The sequence below is a fragment of the Chiloscyllium plagiosum genome, unplaced genomic scaffold, assembly GCF_037043375.1.
Source record: "Chiloscyllium plagiosum isolate Xiang-an unplaced genomic scaffold, Cpla_swu_hap1 HiC_scaffold_14, whole genome shotgun sequence".
Classification (NCBI taxonomy): Eukaryota; Metazoa; Chordata; class Chondrichthyes; order Orectolobiformes; family Hemiscylliidae; genus Chiloscyllium; species Chiloscyllium plagiosum.
Window position 1 is genome coordinate 39,233,034 of NW_028270152.1, and position 13,848 is coordinate 39,246,881.

The window sequence follows — 13,848 nt, forward strand, 5'->3', positions numbered from 1 at the left end:
TTGTGCACTATTCTGAGACTCGCTGCCCGTGCACTGCTCTGAGACTCGCTGCCCGTGCATGCTCTGGGACTCGCTGCACGTGCACCTTTCTGAGACTCGCTGCCCATGCACTGCTGTGAGACTCGCTGCCCATGCACTGCTCTGAGACTCTCTGCCTGTGCACTGCTCTGAGACACTCTGCCTGTGCACTGCTCTGAGACTGACTGCCCGTGCACTGCTCTGAGACTGCTTGCCCGTGCACTGCTCTGAGACTGACTGTCCGTTCACTGCTCTGAGACTGACTGTCCGTGCACTGCTCTGAGACTCTCTGCCTGTGCAATGCTCTGAGACACTCTGCCTGTGCACTGCTCTGAGACTGACTGCCCGTGCACTGCTCTTAGACTGTCTGGCTGTGCACTGCTCTGAGACTGACTGTCCGTGCACTGCTCTGAGACTCTCTGCCTGTGCACTGCTCTGAGACTGACTGTCCGTGCACTGCTCTGAGACTCTCTGCCTGTGCACTGCTCTGAGACTGACTGCCCATGCACAGCTCTGAGACTCTCTGCCTGTGCACTGCTCTGAGACTGACTGCCTGTCCATTGCTCTGAGACTCTCTGCCTGTGCACTGCTCTGAGACTCTCTGCCTGTGCACTGCTCTGAGACACTGCCTGTGCACTGCTCTGAGACTCTCTGCCTGTGCACTGCTCTGAGACTGACTGCCCGTGAACTGCTCTGAGACTCGCTGCCCATGCACTGTTCTGAGACTCGCTGCCCATGCACTGTCCTGAGACTCGCTGTCCGTGCACTGCTCAGTGACTCACTGCCCGTGTACTGTTCTGAATCTCGATGCCCGTGCACTGTTCTGAGACTCACTACCTGTGCGCTGTTCTGAGACTAACTGCCCGTGCACTGCTCAGTGACTCACTGCCCATGTACTGTACTGAGACTCGCTGCCTGTGCACTATTCTGAGACTCACTGCCCGTGCACTGCTCTGAGACTGACTGCCCGTGCACAGCTCTGAGACTCTGTGCCTGTGCACTGCTCTGAGACTGACTGCCCGTGCACTGTTCTGAGACTCGCTGCCCGTGCACTGTCCTGAGATTCGCTGCCCATGCGATGTTCTGACACTCACTACCTATGCGCTGTTCTGAGACTAACTGCCCGTGCACTGCTCAGTGACCCACTGCCCATGTACTGTACTGAGACTCGCTGCCTGTGCACTATTCTGAGACTCACTGCCCGTGCACTGCTCAAGGACTCGCTGCCCGTACACTGTTCTGAGACTCGCTGCCCGTGCACTGTTCTGAGACTCGCTGCTCGTGCACTGTTCTGAGACTCACTGCCCGTGCACTGTTCTGAGACTCGCTGCCCGTGCACTTTTCTGAGACTCGCTGCTCGTGCACTGCTCTGAGACTCGCTGCCCGTGCGCTGTTCTGAGACTCGCTGCCCGTGCACTGCTCAGTGACTCACTGCCCATGTACTATTCTGAGACTCACTGCCCGTCCTCTGCTCTGAGACTCTCTGCCTGTGCACTGCTCTGAGACTGACTGCCTGTCCATAGCTCCGAGACTCTCTGCTTGTGCACTGCTCTGAGACTGACTGCCCATGCACTTTTCTGAGACTCGATGCCCGTGCACTACTCAGTGACTCACTGCCCATGTACTATTCTGAGACTCGCTGCCCGTGCACTGCTATGAGACTCGCTGCCCGTGCACTGTTCTGAGATTCGCTGTCCGTGCGCTATTCTCAGGCTCACTGCCCGTGCACTGCTCTGAGACTCTCTGCCCATGCACTGTTCTGAGACTGACTGTCCGTGCACTGCTCTGAGACTCGCTGCCCATCCACTGTTCTGAGACTCCCTGGCCATGCACTGCTCTGTGACTCACTGCCTGTGCACTGTTCTGAGAGTTGCTGCCTGTGCACTGTTCTGAGATTTGCTGCCCGTGCACTGTTCTGAGACTTGCTGTCCGTGCGCTGTTCTGAGACTCTCTGCCTGTGCACTGCTCTGAGACTGTCTGTCCGTGCACTGCTCTGAGACTCGCTGCCCGTGCACTGCTCTGAGACTCGCTGCCCTTGCACTGTTCTGAGATTCACTGTCCGTGCACTGCTCTGGGAATCGCTGCCCGTGCACTATTCTGAGTCTCGCTGCCCATGCACGGCTCTGAGACTCGCTGCCCATGCACTGTTCTGAGACTCACTGCCTGTGCACTGCTCTGGGACTCGCTGCCCGAACACTGCTCTGAGACTCGCTGCCCGTGCACTGTTCTGAGACTCGCTGCCCGTGCACTTTTCTGAGACTCGCTGCCCGTCCACTGCTCTGAGACTCACTGCCCCTGCGCTGTTCTGAGACTCGCTGCCTGTGCACTGTTCTGAATCTCGATGCCTGTGCACTGCTCTGAGACTCACTGCCCCTGCGCTGTTCTGAAGCTCACTGCCCGTGCGCTGTTCTGAGACTCACTGCCTGTGCACTGCTCAGTGACTCACTGCCCATGTACTGTACTGAGACTCGCTGCTTGTGCACTATTCTGAGACTCGCTGCCCGTGCACTGCTCTGAGACTCGCTGCCCGTGCATGCTCTGGGACTCGCTGCACGTGCACCTTTCTGAGACTCGCTGCCCATGCACTGCTGTGAGACTCGCTGCCCATGCACTGCTCTGAGACTCTCTGCCTGTGCACTGCTCTGAGACACTCTGCCTGTGCACTGCTCTGAGACTCACTGCCCCTGCGCTGTTCTGAAGCTCACTGCCCGTGCGCTGTTCTGAGACTCACTGCCTGTGCACTGCTCAGTGACTCACTGCCCATGTACTGTACTGAGACTCGCTGCTTGTGCACTATTCTGAGACTCGCTGCCCGTGCACTGCTCTGAGACTCGCTGCCCGTGCATGCTCTGGGACTCGCTGCACGTGCACCTTTCTGAGACTCGCTGCCCATGCACTGCTGTGAGACTCGCTGCCCATGCACTGCTCTGAGACTCTCTGCCTGTGCACTGCTCTGAGACACTCTGCCTGTGCACTGCTCTGAGACTGACTGCCCGTGCACTGCTCTGAGACTGCTTGCCCGTGCACTGCTCTGAGACTGACTGTCCGTTCACTGCTCTGAGACTGACTGTCCGTGCACTGCTCTGAGACTCTCTGCCTGTGCAATGCTCTGAGACACTCTGCCTGTGCACTGCTCTGAGACTGACTGCCCGTGCACTGCTCTTAGACTGTCTGGCTGTGCACTGCTCTGAGACTGACTGTCCGTGCACTGCTCTGAGACTCTCTGCCTGTGCACTGCTCTGAGACTGACTGTCCGTGCACTGCTCTGAGACTCTCTGCCTGTGCACTGCTCTGAGACTGACTGCCCATGCACAGCTCTGAGACTCTCTGCCTGTGCACTGCTCTGAGACTGACTGCCTGTCCATTGCTCTGAGACTCTCTGCCTGTGCACTGCTCTGAGACTCTCTGCCTGTGCACTGCTCTGAGACACTGCCTGTGCACTGCTCTGAGACTCTCTGCCTGTGCACTGCTCTGAGACTGACTGCCCGTGAACTGCTCTGAGACTCGCTGCCCATGCACTGTTCTGAGACTCGCTGCCCATGCACTGTCCTGAGACTCGCTGTCCGTGCACTGCTCAGTGACTCACTGCCCGTGTACTGTTCTGAATCTCGATGCCCGTGCACTGTTCTGAGACTCACTACCTGTGCGCTGTTCTGAGACTAACTGCCCGTGCACTGCTCAGTGACTCACTGCCCATGTACTGTACTGAGACTCGCTGCCTGTGCACTATTCTGAGACTCACTGCCCGTGCACTGCTCTGAGACTGACTGCCCGTGCACAGCTCTGAGACTCTGTGCCTGTGCACTGCTCTGAGACTGACTGCCCGTGCACTGTTCTGAGACTCGCTGCCCGTGCACTGTCCTGAGATTCGCTGCCCATGCGATGTTCTGACACTCACTACCTATGCGCTGTTCTGAGACTAACTGCCCGTGCACTGCTCAGTGACCCACTGCCCATGTACTGTACTGAGACTCGCTGCCTGTGCACTATTCTGAGACTCACTGCCCGTGCACTGCTCAAGGACTCGCTGCCCGTACACTGTTCTGAGACTCGCTGCCCGTGCACTGTTCTGAGACTCGCTGCTCGTGCACTGTTCTGAGACTCACTGCCCGTGCACTGTTCTGAGACTCGCTGCCCGTGCACTTTTCTGAGACTCGCTGCTCGTGCACTGCTCTGAGACTCGCTGCCCGTGCGCTGTTCTGAGACTCGCTGCCCGTGCACTGCTCAGTGACTCACTGCCCATGTACTATTCTGAGACTCACTGCCCGTCCTCTGCTCTGAGACTCTCTGCCTGTGCACTGCTCTGAGACTGACTGCCTGTCCATAGCTCCGAGACTCTCTGCTTGTGCACTGCTCTGAGACTGACTGCCCATGCACTTTTCTGAGACTCGATGCCCGTGCACTACTCAGTGACTCACTGCCCATGTACTATTCTGAGACTCGCTGCCCGTGCACTGCTATGAGACTCGCTGCCCGTGCACTGTTCTGAGATTCGCTGTCCGTGCGCTATTCTCAGGCTCACTGCCCGTGCACTGCTCTGAGACTCTCTGCCCATGCACTGTTCTGAGACTGACTGTCCGTGCACTGCTCTGAGACTCGCTGCCCATCCACTGTTCTGAGACTCCCTGGCCATGCACTGCTCTGTGACTCACTGCCTGTGCACTGTTCTGAGAGTTGCTGCCTGTGCACTGTTCTGAGATTTGCTGCCCGTGCACTGTTCTGAGACTTGCTGTCCGTGCGCTGTTCTGAGACTCTCTGCCTGTGCACTGCTCTGAGACTGTCTGTCCGTGCACTGCTCTGAGACTCGCTGCCCGTGCACTGCTCTGAGACTCGCTGCCCTTGCACTGTTCTGAGATTCACTGTCCGTGCACTGCTCTGGGAATCGCTGCCCGTGCACTATTCTGAGTCTCGCTGCCCGTGCACGGCTCTGAGACTCGCTGCCCATGCACTGTTCTGAGACTCACTGCCTGTGCACTGCTCTGGGACTCGCTGCCCGAACACTGCTCTGAGACTCGCTGCCCGTGCACTGTTCTGAGACTCGCTGCCCGTGCACTTTTCTGAGACTCGCTGCCCGTCCACTGCTCTGAGACTCACTGCCCCTGCGCTGTTCTGAGACTCGCTGCCTGTGCACTGTTCTGAATCTCGATGCCTGTGCACTGCTCTGAGACTCACTGCCCCTGCGCTGTTCTGAAGCTCACTGCCCGTGCGCTGTTCTGAGACTCACTGCCTGTGCACTGCTCAGTGACTCACTGCCCATGTACTGTACTGAGGCTCGCTGCTTGTGCACTATTCTGAGACTCGCTGCCCGTGCACTGCTCTGAGACTCGCTGCCCGTGCATGCTCTGGGACTCGCTGCACGTGCACCTTTCTGAGACTCGCTGCCCATGCACTGCTGTGAGACTCGCTGCCCATGCACTGCTCTGAGACTCTCTGCCTGTGCACTGCTCTGAGACACTCTGCCTGTGCACTGCTCTGAGACTGACTGCCCGTGCACTGCTCTGAGACTGCTTGCCCGTGCACTGCTCTGAGACTGACTGTCCGTTCACTGCTCTGAGACTGACTGTCCGTGCACTGCTCTGAGACTCTCTGCCTGTGCAATGCTCTGAGACACTCTGCCTGTGCACTGCTCTGAGACTGACTGCCCGTGCACTGCTCTTAGACTGTCTGGCTGTGCACTGCTCTGAGACTGACTGTCCGTGCACTGCTCTGAGACTCTCTGCCTGTGCACTGCTCTGAGACTGACTGTCCGTGCACTGCTCTGAGACTCTCTGCCTGTGCACTGCTCTGAGACTGACTGCCCGTGCACAGCTCTGAGACTCTCTGCCTGTGCACTGCTCTGAGACTGACTGCCTGTCCATTGCTCTGAGACTCTCTGCCTGTGCACTGCTCTGAGACTCTCTGCCTGTGCACTGCTCTGAGACACTGCCTGTGCACTGCTCTGAGACTCTCTGCCTGTGCACTGCTCTGAGACTGACTGCCCGTGAACTGCTCTGAGACTCGCTGCCCATGCACTGTTCTGAGACTCGCTGCCCATGCACTGTCCTGAGACTCGCTGTCCGTGCACTGCTCAGTGACTCACTGCCCGTGTACTGTTCTGAATCTCGATGCCCGTGCACTGTTCTGAGACTCACTACCTGTGCGCTGTTCTGAGACTAACTGCCCGTGCACTGCTCAGTGACTCACTGCCCATGTACTGTACTGAGACTCGCTGCCTGTGCACTATTCTGAGACTCACTGCCCGTGCACTGCTCTGAGACTGACTGCCCGTGCACAGCTCTGAGACTCTGTGCCTGTGCACTGCTCTGAGACTGACTGCCCGTGCACTGTTCTGAGACTCGCTGCCCGTGCACTGTCCTGAGATTCGCTGCCCGTGCGATGTTCTGACACTCACTACCTATGCGCTGTTCTGAGACTAACTGCCCGTGCACTGCTCAGTGACCCACTGCCCATGTACTGTACTGAGACTCGCTGCCTGTGCACTATTCTGAGACTCACTGCCCGTGCACTGCTCAAGGACTCGCTGCCCGTACACTGTTCTGAGACTCGCTGCCCGTGCACTGTTCTGAGACTCGCTGCTCGTGCACTGTTCTGAGACTCACTGCCCGTGCACTGTTCTGAGACTCGCTGCCCGTGCACTTTTCTGAGACTCGCTGCTCGTGCACTGCTCTGAGACTCGCTGCCCATGTACTATTCTGAGACTCACTGCCCGTCCTCTGCTCTGAGACTCTCTGCCTGTGCACTGCTCTGAGACTGACTGCCCGTGCACTGCTCTGGGACTCTCTGCCTGTGCACTGCTCTGAGACTGACTGCCCATGCACTGCTCTGAGACTCTCTGCCTGTGCACTGCTCTGAGACTCTATGCCTGTGCACTGCTCTGAGACTGACTGCCCGTGCACTGCTCTGAGACTGACTGTCCGTGCACTGCTCTGAGACTCTCTGCCTGTGCACTGCTCCGAGACTCTCTGCCTGTGCACTGCTCTGAGACTCTCTGTCTGTGCACTGCTCTGAGACTGACTGCCCATGCACTGCTCTGAGACTCTCTGCCTGTGCACTGCTCTGACACTGACTGCCCGTGCACTGCTCTGAGACTCTCTGCCTGTGCACTGCTCTGTGACTGACTGCCCGTGCACTGCTCTGAGTCTGGCTGTCCGTGCACTGCTCTGAGACTCTCTGCCTGTGCACTGCTCTGAGACTCTCTGCCTGTGCACTGCTCTGAGACTCTCTGCCTGTGCACTGCTCTGAGACTCACTGCCTGTGCACTGTTCTAAGAGTTGCTGCCTGTGCACTGTTCTGAGATTTGCTGCCCGTGCACTGTTCTGAGACTTGCTGTCCGTGCGCTGTTCTGAGACTCTCTGCCTGTGCACTGCTCTGAGACTGACTGGCCGTGCACTGTTCTGAGACTCTCTGCCTGTGCACTGCTCTGAAACTGACTGCCCGTGCACTGCTCTGAGACTCGCTGCCTGTGCACTGCTCTGAGACTGACTTCCCGTGCACTGCTCTGAGACTGTCTGCCTGTGTTCTGCTCTGAGACTGACTGCCCTTGCACTGCTCTGAGACTCGCTGCCTGTGCACTGCTCTGAGACTGACTGCCCGTGCACTGTTCTGAGACTGACTGCCCGTGCACTGCTCTGAGACTGACTGCCCGTGCACTGCTCTGAGACTCTCTGCCTGTGCACTGCTCTGAGACTCTCTGCCTGTGCACTGCTCTGAGACTCTCTGCCTGTGCACTGCTCTGAGACTGACTGCCCGTGCACTGCTCTGAGACTGACTGTCCGTGCACTGCTCTGAGACTCTCTGCCTGTGCACTGCTCTGAGACTCTCTGCCTGTGCACTGCTCTGAGACTCTCTGCCTGTGCGCTGCTCTGAGACTGACTGCCCATGCACTGCTCTGAGACTCTCTGCCTGTGCACTGCTCTGAGACTCTCTGCCTGTGCACTGCTCTGAGACTCACTGCCTTTGCACTGCTCTGAAACTGACTGCCCGTGCACTGCTCTGAGACTCGCTGCCTGTGCACTGCTCTGAGACTGACTGCCCGTGCACTGTTCTGAGACTGACTTCCCGTGCACTGCTCTGAAACTGTCTGCCTGTGTTCTGCTCTGAGACTGACCGCCCTTGCACTGCTCTGAGACTCTCTGCCTGTGCACTGCTCTGAGACTCGTTGCCCGTGCACTGTTCTGAGACTGACTGCCCGTGCACTGCTCTGAGACTGACTGCCCGTGCACTGCTCTGAGACTCTCTGCCTGTGCACTGCTCTGAGACTCTCTGCCTGTGCACTGCTCTGAGACTGACTGCCTGTGTACTGCTCTGAGACTGACTGTCCGTGCACTGCTCTGAGACTCTCTGCCTGTGCACTGCTCTGAGACTCTCTGCCTGTGCACTGCTCTGAGACTCTCTGCCTGTGCACTGCTCTGAGACTGACTGCCCATGCACTGTTCTGAGACTCGCTGTCCAGCTGCTGCTCTTGGACTCGCTGCTCATTGCTGCTGTTCTGAGACTCATTGACCACTCTCTGCTCTGGCACTCCTTGCCTGCACACTGTTCTGGGTGCCTTGTTCAAAAAATGACAAGCCAGCCATACAATTGCAGCTGTTTCTGCATTCCTGAAGCTGGATTAATAATAGTGGCAGCAAGATGAGGCCCTTCAGTGGCCATTATTTCATCGTTTGAAGGCCGATGTGCCTTCCCACCCATAACCTAATTCTGGTCAGGGTGGGAAGGAAGCAGAGTTCAGGTACATTGTCATTCAGGTTGATTAAATCCCATTCCAGCCTCCTCACTCACCACCACAGAGAGTGGAGTTCCTCAGCATTCCACTACAGGATGTTTCTTGTGTTCCATTATAGATTAATTTAAGGGATTGAGTGCCATGATTTCCTACTTATTTAATAATTTATTTATGACTCCTTTTTTTGGATCAGGCGACAGCTGGGATGGGAGATGATTACCCAGATGGAGTCTTTTCACATCTAGCAATCCCTGTGTTCTTCTTAATGATACAGTGATGCTCTGTCTCTCAGCTAGGGTCAAGCAAGACATTGAAACTTATACCATCTTGTTGAGCTTCAATTGACAGTAGATCACTGCTTTTGGTTTTAACTATCAGATAAGTGACAAGACCCGTAGATTATAAGGTGTACAGATTACCTTTTTGGAGTAAAAGTTTCACCACTTCTGTATGTCCATTCTGTGCAGCAAGAGCTAATGGGGTGAGTCCAAAAGCACTTCTGGGGTCTATAGCCGCTCCAGCATGAATCAGTAAATCCAGGAAATCCTTGCTGCCCAGTTTGGCTGCTTCATGCAGGGCTGTCCTCTTATTGATGCATTCCAAATTCACAGCTGCTCCAAAACGTAACAGCAGCGAGGCAACATCTAGACTTCCATTTGTTATAGCTTTGAAAGGAGAAAATAGGTCTCACTGACTTGGCAGCATTCAGAGTTCGACTAACAAGACCGCAAGTAGTAAGAGTTTAACAATACACTGATTACTACTGATTCTGATCAATTTAGAAATAAATTGCTCTGGTATCTAAAACATTCCTGTCTGAGTTTGTGCGAAGATTTGTAGCTCGGGTGCTCGTTGTTGTGGTTCTGTTCGCCGAGCTGGAAGTTTTTGTTGCAAAGGTTTCGTCCCCTGGCTAGGCGACATCATCAGTGTTTGGGAGCCTCCTGCGAAGTGCTTCTTTGATGTTTCCTCCGGTGTTTATAGTGGTCTGTCCCTGCCGCTTCCGGTTGTCAGTTTCAGCTGTCCGCTGTAGTGGTTGGTATATTGGGTCCAGGTCGATGTGTTTGTTGATGGAGTTTGTGGATGAATGCCATGCCTCTAGGAATTCCCTGGCTGTTCTCTGTCTGGCTTGCCCTATAATGGTAGTGTTGTCCCAGTCGAATTCATGTTGCGTGTTGTCTGCGTGTGTGGCTACTAAGGATAGCTGGTCGTGTCGTTTCGTGGCTAGTTGATGTTCATGTATGCGGATTGTTAGCTGTCTTCCTGTTTGTCCTATATAGTGTTTTGTGCAGTCCTTGCATGGTATTTTGTACACTACATTCGTTTTGCTCATGTTGGGTATCGGGTCCTTCGTTCTGGTGAGTTGTTGTCTGAGCGTGGCTGTTGGTTTGTGTGCCGTTATGAGTCCTAGGGGTCGCAGTAGTCAGGCAGTCAGTTCCGAGATGCTCCTGATGTATGGTAGTGTGGCTAGTCCTTTTGGTTGTGGTATGTCCTCGTTCTGTGGTCTTTCTCTTAGGCATCTGTTGATGAAGTTGCGCGGGTATCCGTTTTTGGCGAATACCTTGTATAGGTGTTCCTCTTCGTCTTTTTGCAGTCCTGGTGTACTGCAGTGTGTTGTGGCCCTTCTGAATAGTGTCCTGATGCAGCTTCGTTTGTGTGTGTTGGGGTGGTTACTTTCATAGTTTAGGACTTGGTCTGTGTGTGTGGCTTTCCTGTATACTCTTGTAGTGAATTCTCCGTCTGGTGTTCTCTGTACCATCACGTCTAGGAATGGGAGTTGGCTATCCTTTTCTTCTTCTCTCGTGAATCGGATTCCTGTGAGTGTGGCGTTGATGATCCGGTGTGTTTTTTCTATTTCCGTGTTTTTAATTATTACAAACGTGTCATCGACATATCTGACCCAGAGTTTGGGTTGAATTTGTGGTAGGACTGTTTGTTCTAACCTTTGCATAACTGCCTCTGCTATGAGTCCCGAGATTGGTGATCCCGTGGTCCCATGGGACCCCTAGGACTCATAACGGCACACAAACCAACAGCCATGCTCAGACAACAACTCACCAGAATGAAGGACCCGATACCCAACATGAGCAAAACTAATGTAGTGTACAAAATACCCTGCAAGGACTGCACAAAACACTATATAGGACAAACAGGAAGACAGCTAACAATCCGCATACATGAACATCAACTAGCCACGAAACGACACGACCAGCTATCCTTAGTAGCCACACACGCAAACAACAAGCAACATGAATTCGACTGGGACAACACTACTATCATAGGGCAAGCCAGACAGAGAACAGCCAGGGAATTCCTAGTGGCATGGCATTCATCCACAAACTCCATCAACAAACACATCGACCTGGACCCAATATACCAACCACTACAGCGGACAGCTGAAACTGACAACCGGAAGCGGCAGGGACAGACCACTATAAACACCGGAGGAAACATCAAAGAAGCGCTTCGCAGGAGGCTCCCAAGCACTGATGATGTCGCCTAGCCAGGGGACGAAACGTTTGCAACAAAAACTTCCAGCTCGGCGAACAGAACCACAACAACATTCCTGTCTGATTATTAACTAGTATATCCTTTATACAACCTGTTTCCTGCGTTCTTTTAATTACTTTCATGGAATCTTTTACATCCATATAACTAAGCAGTTGAGCCATGACGTATGCTTCATTGGAAAGAACAGTACAATATAAGATTAAAACATAACTAACTATAAAACTGGTCTCCTTTGCTGTACTATTGTATAGTAGGGATTGGTTAGCTCAGTTGGCTGGTTTGCGATGCAGAGGAAATTGAAACTGATTGAGGTTACCTTGAAGAATTCTCTTTCTTAACTATTCCCTTTGCCTGTGGTGAAGCAATCCTCTGAGAGAGCAGCCCTGTGGTCTGGTAGAACAATGGTGATTTTACATTCTTTTTTACTGTATAAACTTAGGAGAAAACAAAATCAAGACTCAGAGAATTAGCAACTATTTAATCCTAGTGATGCTGACATTAAACCAACTTTGAGGAGCAGTTGAGAAGTGGCAGATGGAGTTTAACTTCGATAAATGTGAGGTGCTGCATTTTGGAAAGGCAAATCAAGGCAGGACTTATACATTTAATGGTAAGGTCCTGGGGAGTGTTGCTGAACAAAGACACCTTGGAGTGTAGGTTCAGAGTTCCTTGAAAGTAGGGTCACAAGTAGACAGGATAGTGAAGAAGGCATTTGGTAAGCTTGCCTTTATTGGTCAGTACATTGAGTATATGAGTTGGGAGGTCATACTGCAGCTGTATAGTACATTGGTTAGGCCACTTTTGGACTAATGCATTAAATTCTGGTTTCTCTGCTATAGGAAGGATGTTGTGAGACTTGCAAGGGTTCAGAAAAGATTTACTAGGATGTTTCCAGGGTTGGAGGGTTTGAGTTACAACAAGAGGCTGAATTGGCTGGGGCTATTTTACCTTGAGCGCTGTGGCTAAGGGGTTACCTTATAGAGGTTTATAAAATCATGAGGGGCATGGATAGGGTGAATAGCCAAGGTTTTTTCTCCAGGGTAGTGGGGCTCAAAACTAGAGGGCATAGGTTTAAGGTGAGAGGGGAAAGATTTAAATGGGACCTTCGGGGCAACATTTTCACGCAGAGGGTAGTGCATGTGTGGAATGAGCTGCCAGAGGAAGTGATGAAGGCCAGTACAATTACAACGTTTAAAAGGCATCTGGATGGGTATATGAACAGGAAGGGTTTAGAGGTATATGGACCAAATACTGGTAAAAGGATCTATAATTATTTTTGGATATCTGGTCAGCATGGACGAGTTGGACTGAAGGGTCTGTTTCCATGCTATACATCTCTATGACTCCATGAGTATTTGTGGGGGTGAGTTCAGGTTCATAAAAAAAATGGAAAAGGTAGAAGCAGAAGGACTTGGCAGAGGTTATTAAAGTTTCCAGAACAAGTAATAGAACAGAGTATGGAAAGGATCAGAAAATTAACCTCAGGCACAACATCACAGGGATCAACATTGAGAACGGGGCCGTGAATGCAGGACAGAGGGTGTTGTACTTAAATGCTCACAATATCTGAAACTAGGTAAATGAGCGTGTGAGCTGTGGCTGCAGGGGCACCAGGGCTGGGAACTAACTATCTAAGGAGACGAGTCCTATCGAAAGGACAGGCTGGTGGGCAGAGAGGGTTGGGTTGCCTTGTTTGTAAGAAATAAATTGATAGCAAGAAAAGATATAGAGTCAACAAGTGTAGAATCTGTGTGGACAGAGTTGAGGAACTGTAAAACAAAAATGATGGGAGTTATACACAGGACCCCTAGCAGTAGTCACAAGATAGGGAAGAAAATAAATCAAGAAATAAAAAAGACGTGAGAAATTCACTACAACAATAATCATGGGTGTTTTCATTATGCAAGTAGACTTGATAAATCAAGTTGGTGGCAGATCTCAAGAAAGGAATTTGTGAAATGTCTACCGGTGTTTTTTTTTGGGAACAGCTTGTGGTAGAACTCAGTAGGGAACAGGCAGTTCTGGATCTGTAATGAGGCAGTCTTGAATTCGCAGTTGGTCTGTTTGCTGAGCTAGTGGGTTTGTTGGCAGCCATTTTGTCCCCTCTCTAGGTGACATCATCAGTGCTGCGTTGCCTCCTGCTATTGTACTTCAGCTTTGAGCTGGTTCCGGTTGGTGCTGGTTCCGGTTTTTCCATTGCAGTGGTTTGGATATCGGGTCCAGGTTAATGTGTTTGTTAAAGAGTCCGAGGATGATGCTTCCAGGAATTCCCTTGATGTTCTTTGTTTAGCATATCCTAGTATCATTGTGTTGGCCCAGTCAAGGGCTTTTGCCCAAAACGCGATTCTCCTGCTCCTCGGATGCTGCCTGACCTGCTGGGCTTTTTCAGCATCACACTCTCCTTGTGTATGGATACCAGGGAGAGTTGGTCCTGTCGCTTGGTTGCTAGTTAGTGTTCATGGAAGCAGGTTGCTAGCTATCTGCCTGTTTGTCCTACATAGTGCTTAGTGCAGTGGGAGTTTGTCAATTACACTCATCCTGCACATAGTGGGTATCGAGTCATTTATTCTGGTGAGCCGCTGTCTGAGTGTGGCTGT

General features: G+C 52.7%; 1 protein-coding gene across 6 annotated transcripts in view; it reads right to left on the reverse strand.

The window, feature by feature from the left end:
- asb14a (ankyrin repeat and SOCS box containing 14a) overlaps positions 1-13,848 on the reverse strand; it is a 293,833-nt gene that overhangs the window by 266,789 nt on the left and 13,196 nt on the right. For 5 of the 6 annotated variants that reach the window (XM_087994324.1, XM_087994327.1, XM_087994323.1 and 2 more), the window contains one exon: positions 9,163-9,408. The exons of the other annotated variant lie outside the window; for it this stretch is intronic. In XM_087994324.1, the coding sequence (XP_087850450.1) occupies positions 9,163-9,408 (246 nt within the window). The remainder of the gene's footprint in view (positions 1-9,162; positions 9,409-13,848) is intronic. 6 annotated transcript variants of the gene reach the window in all.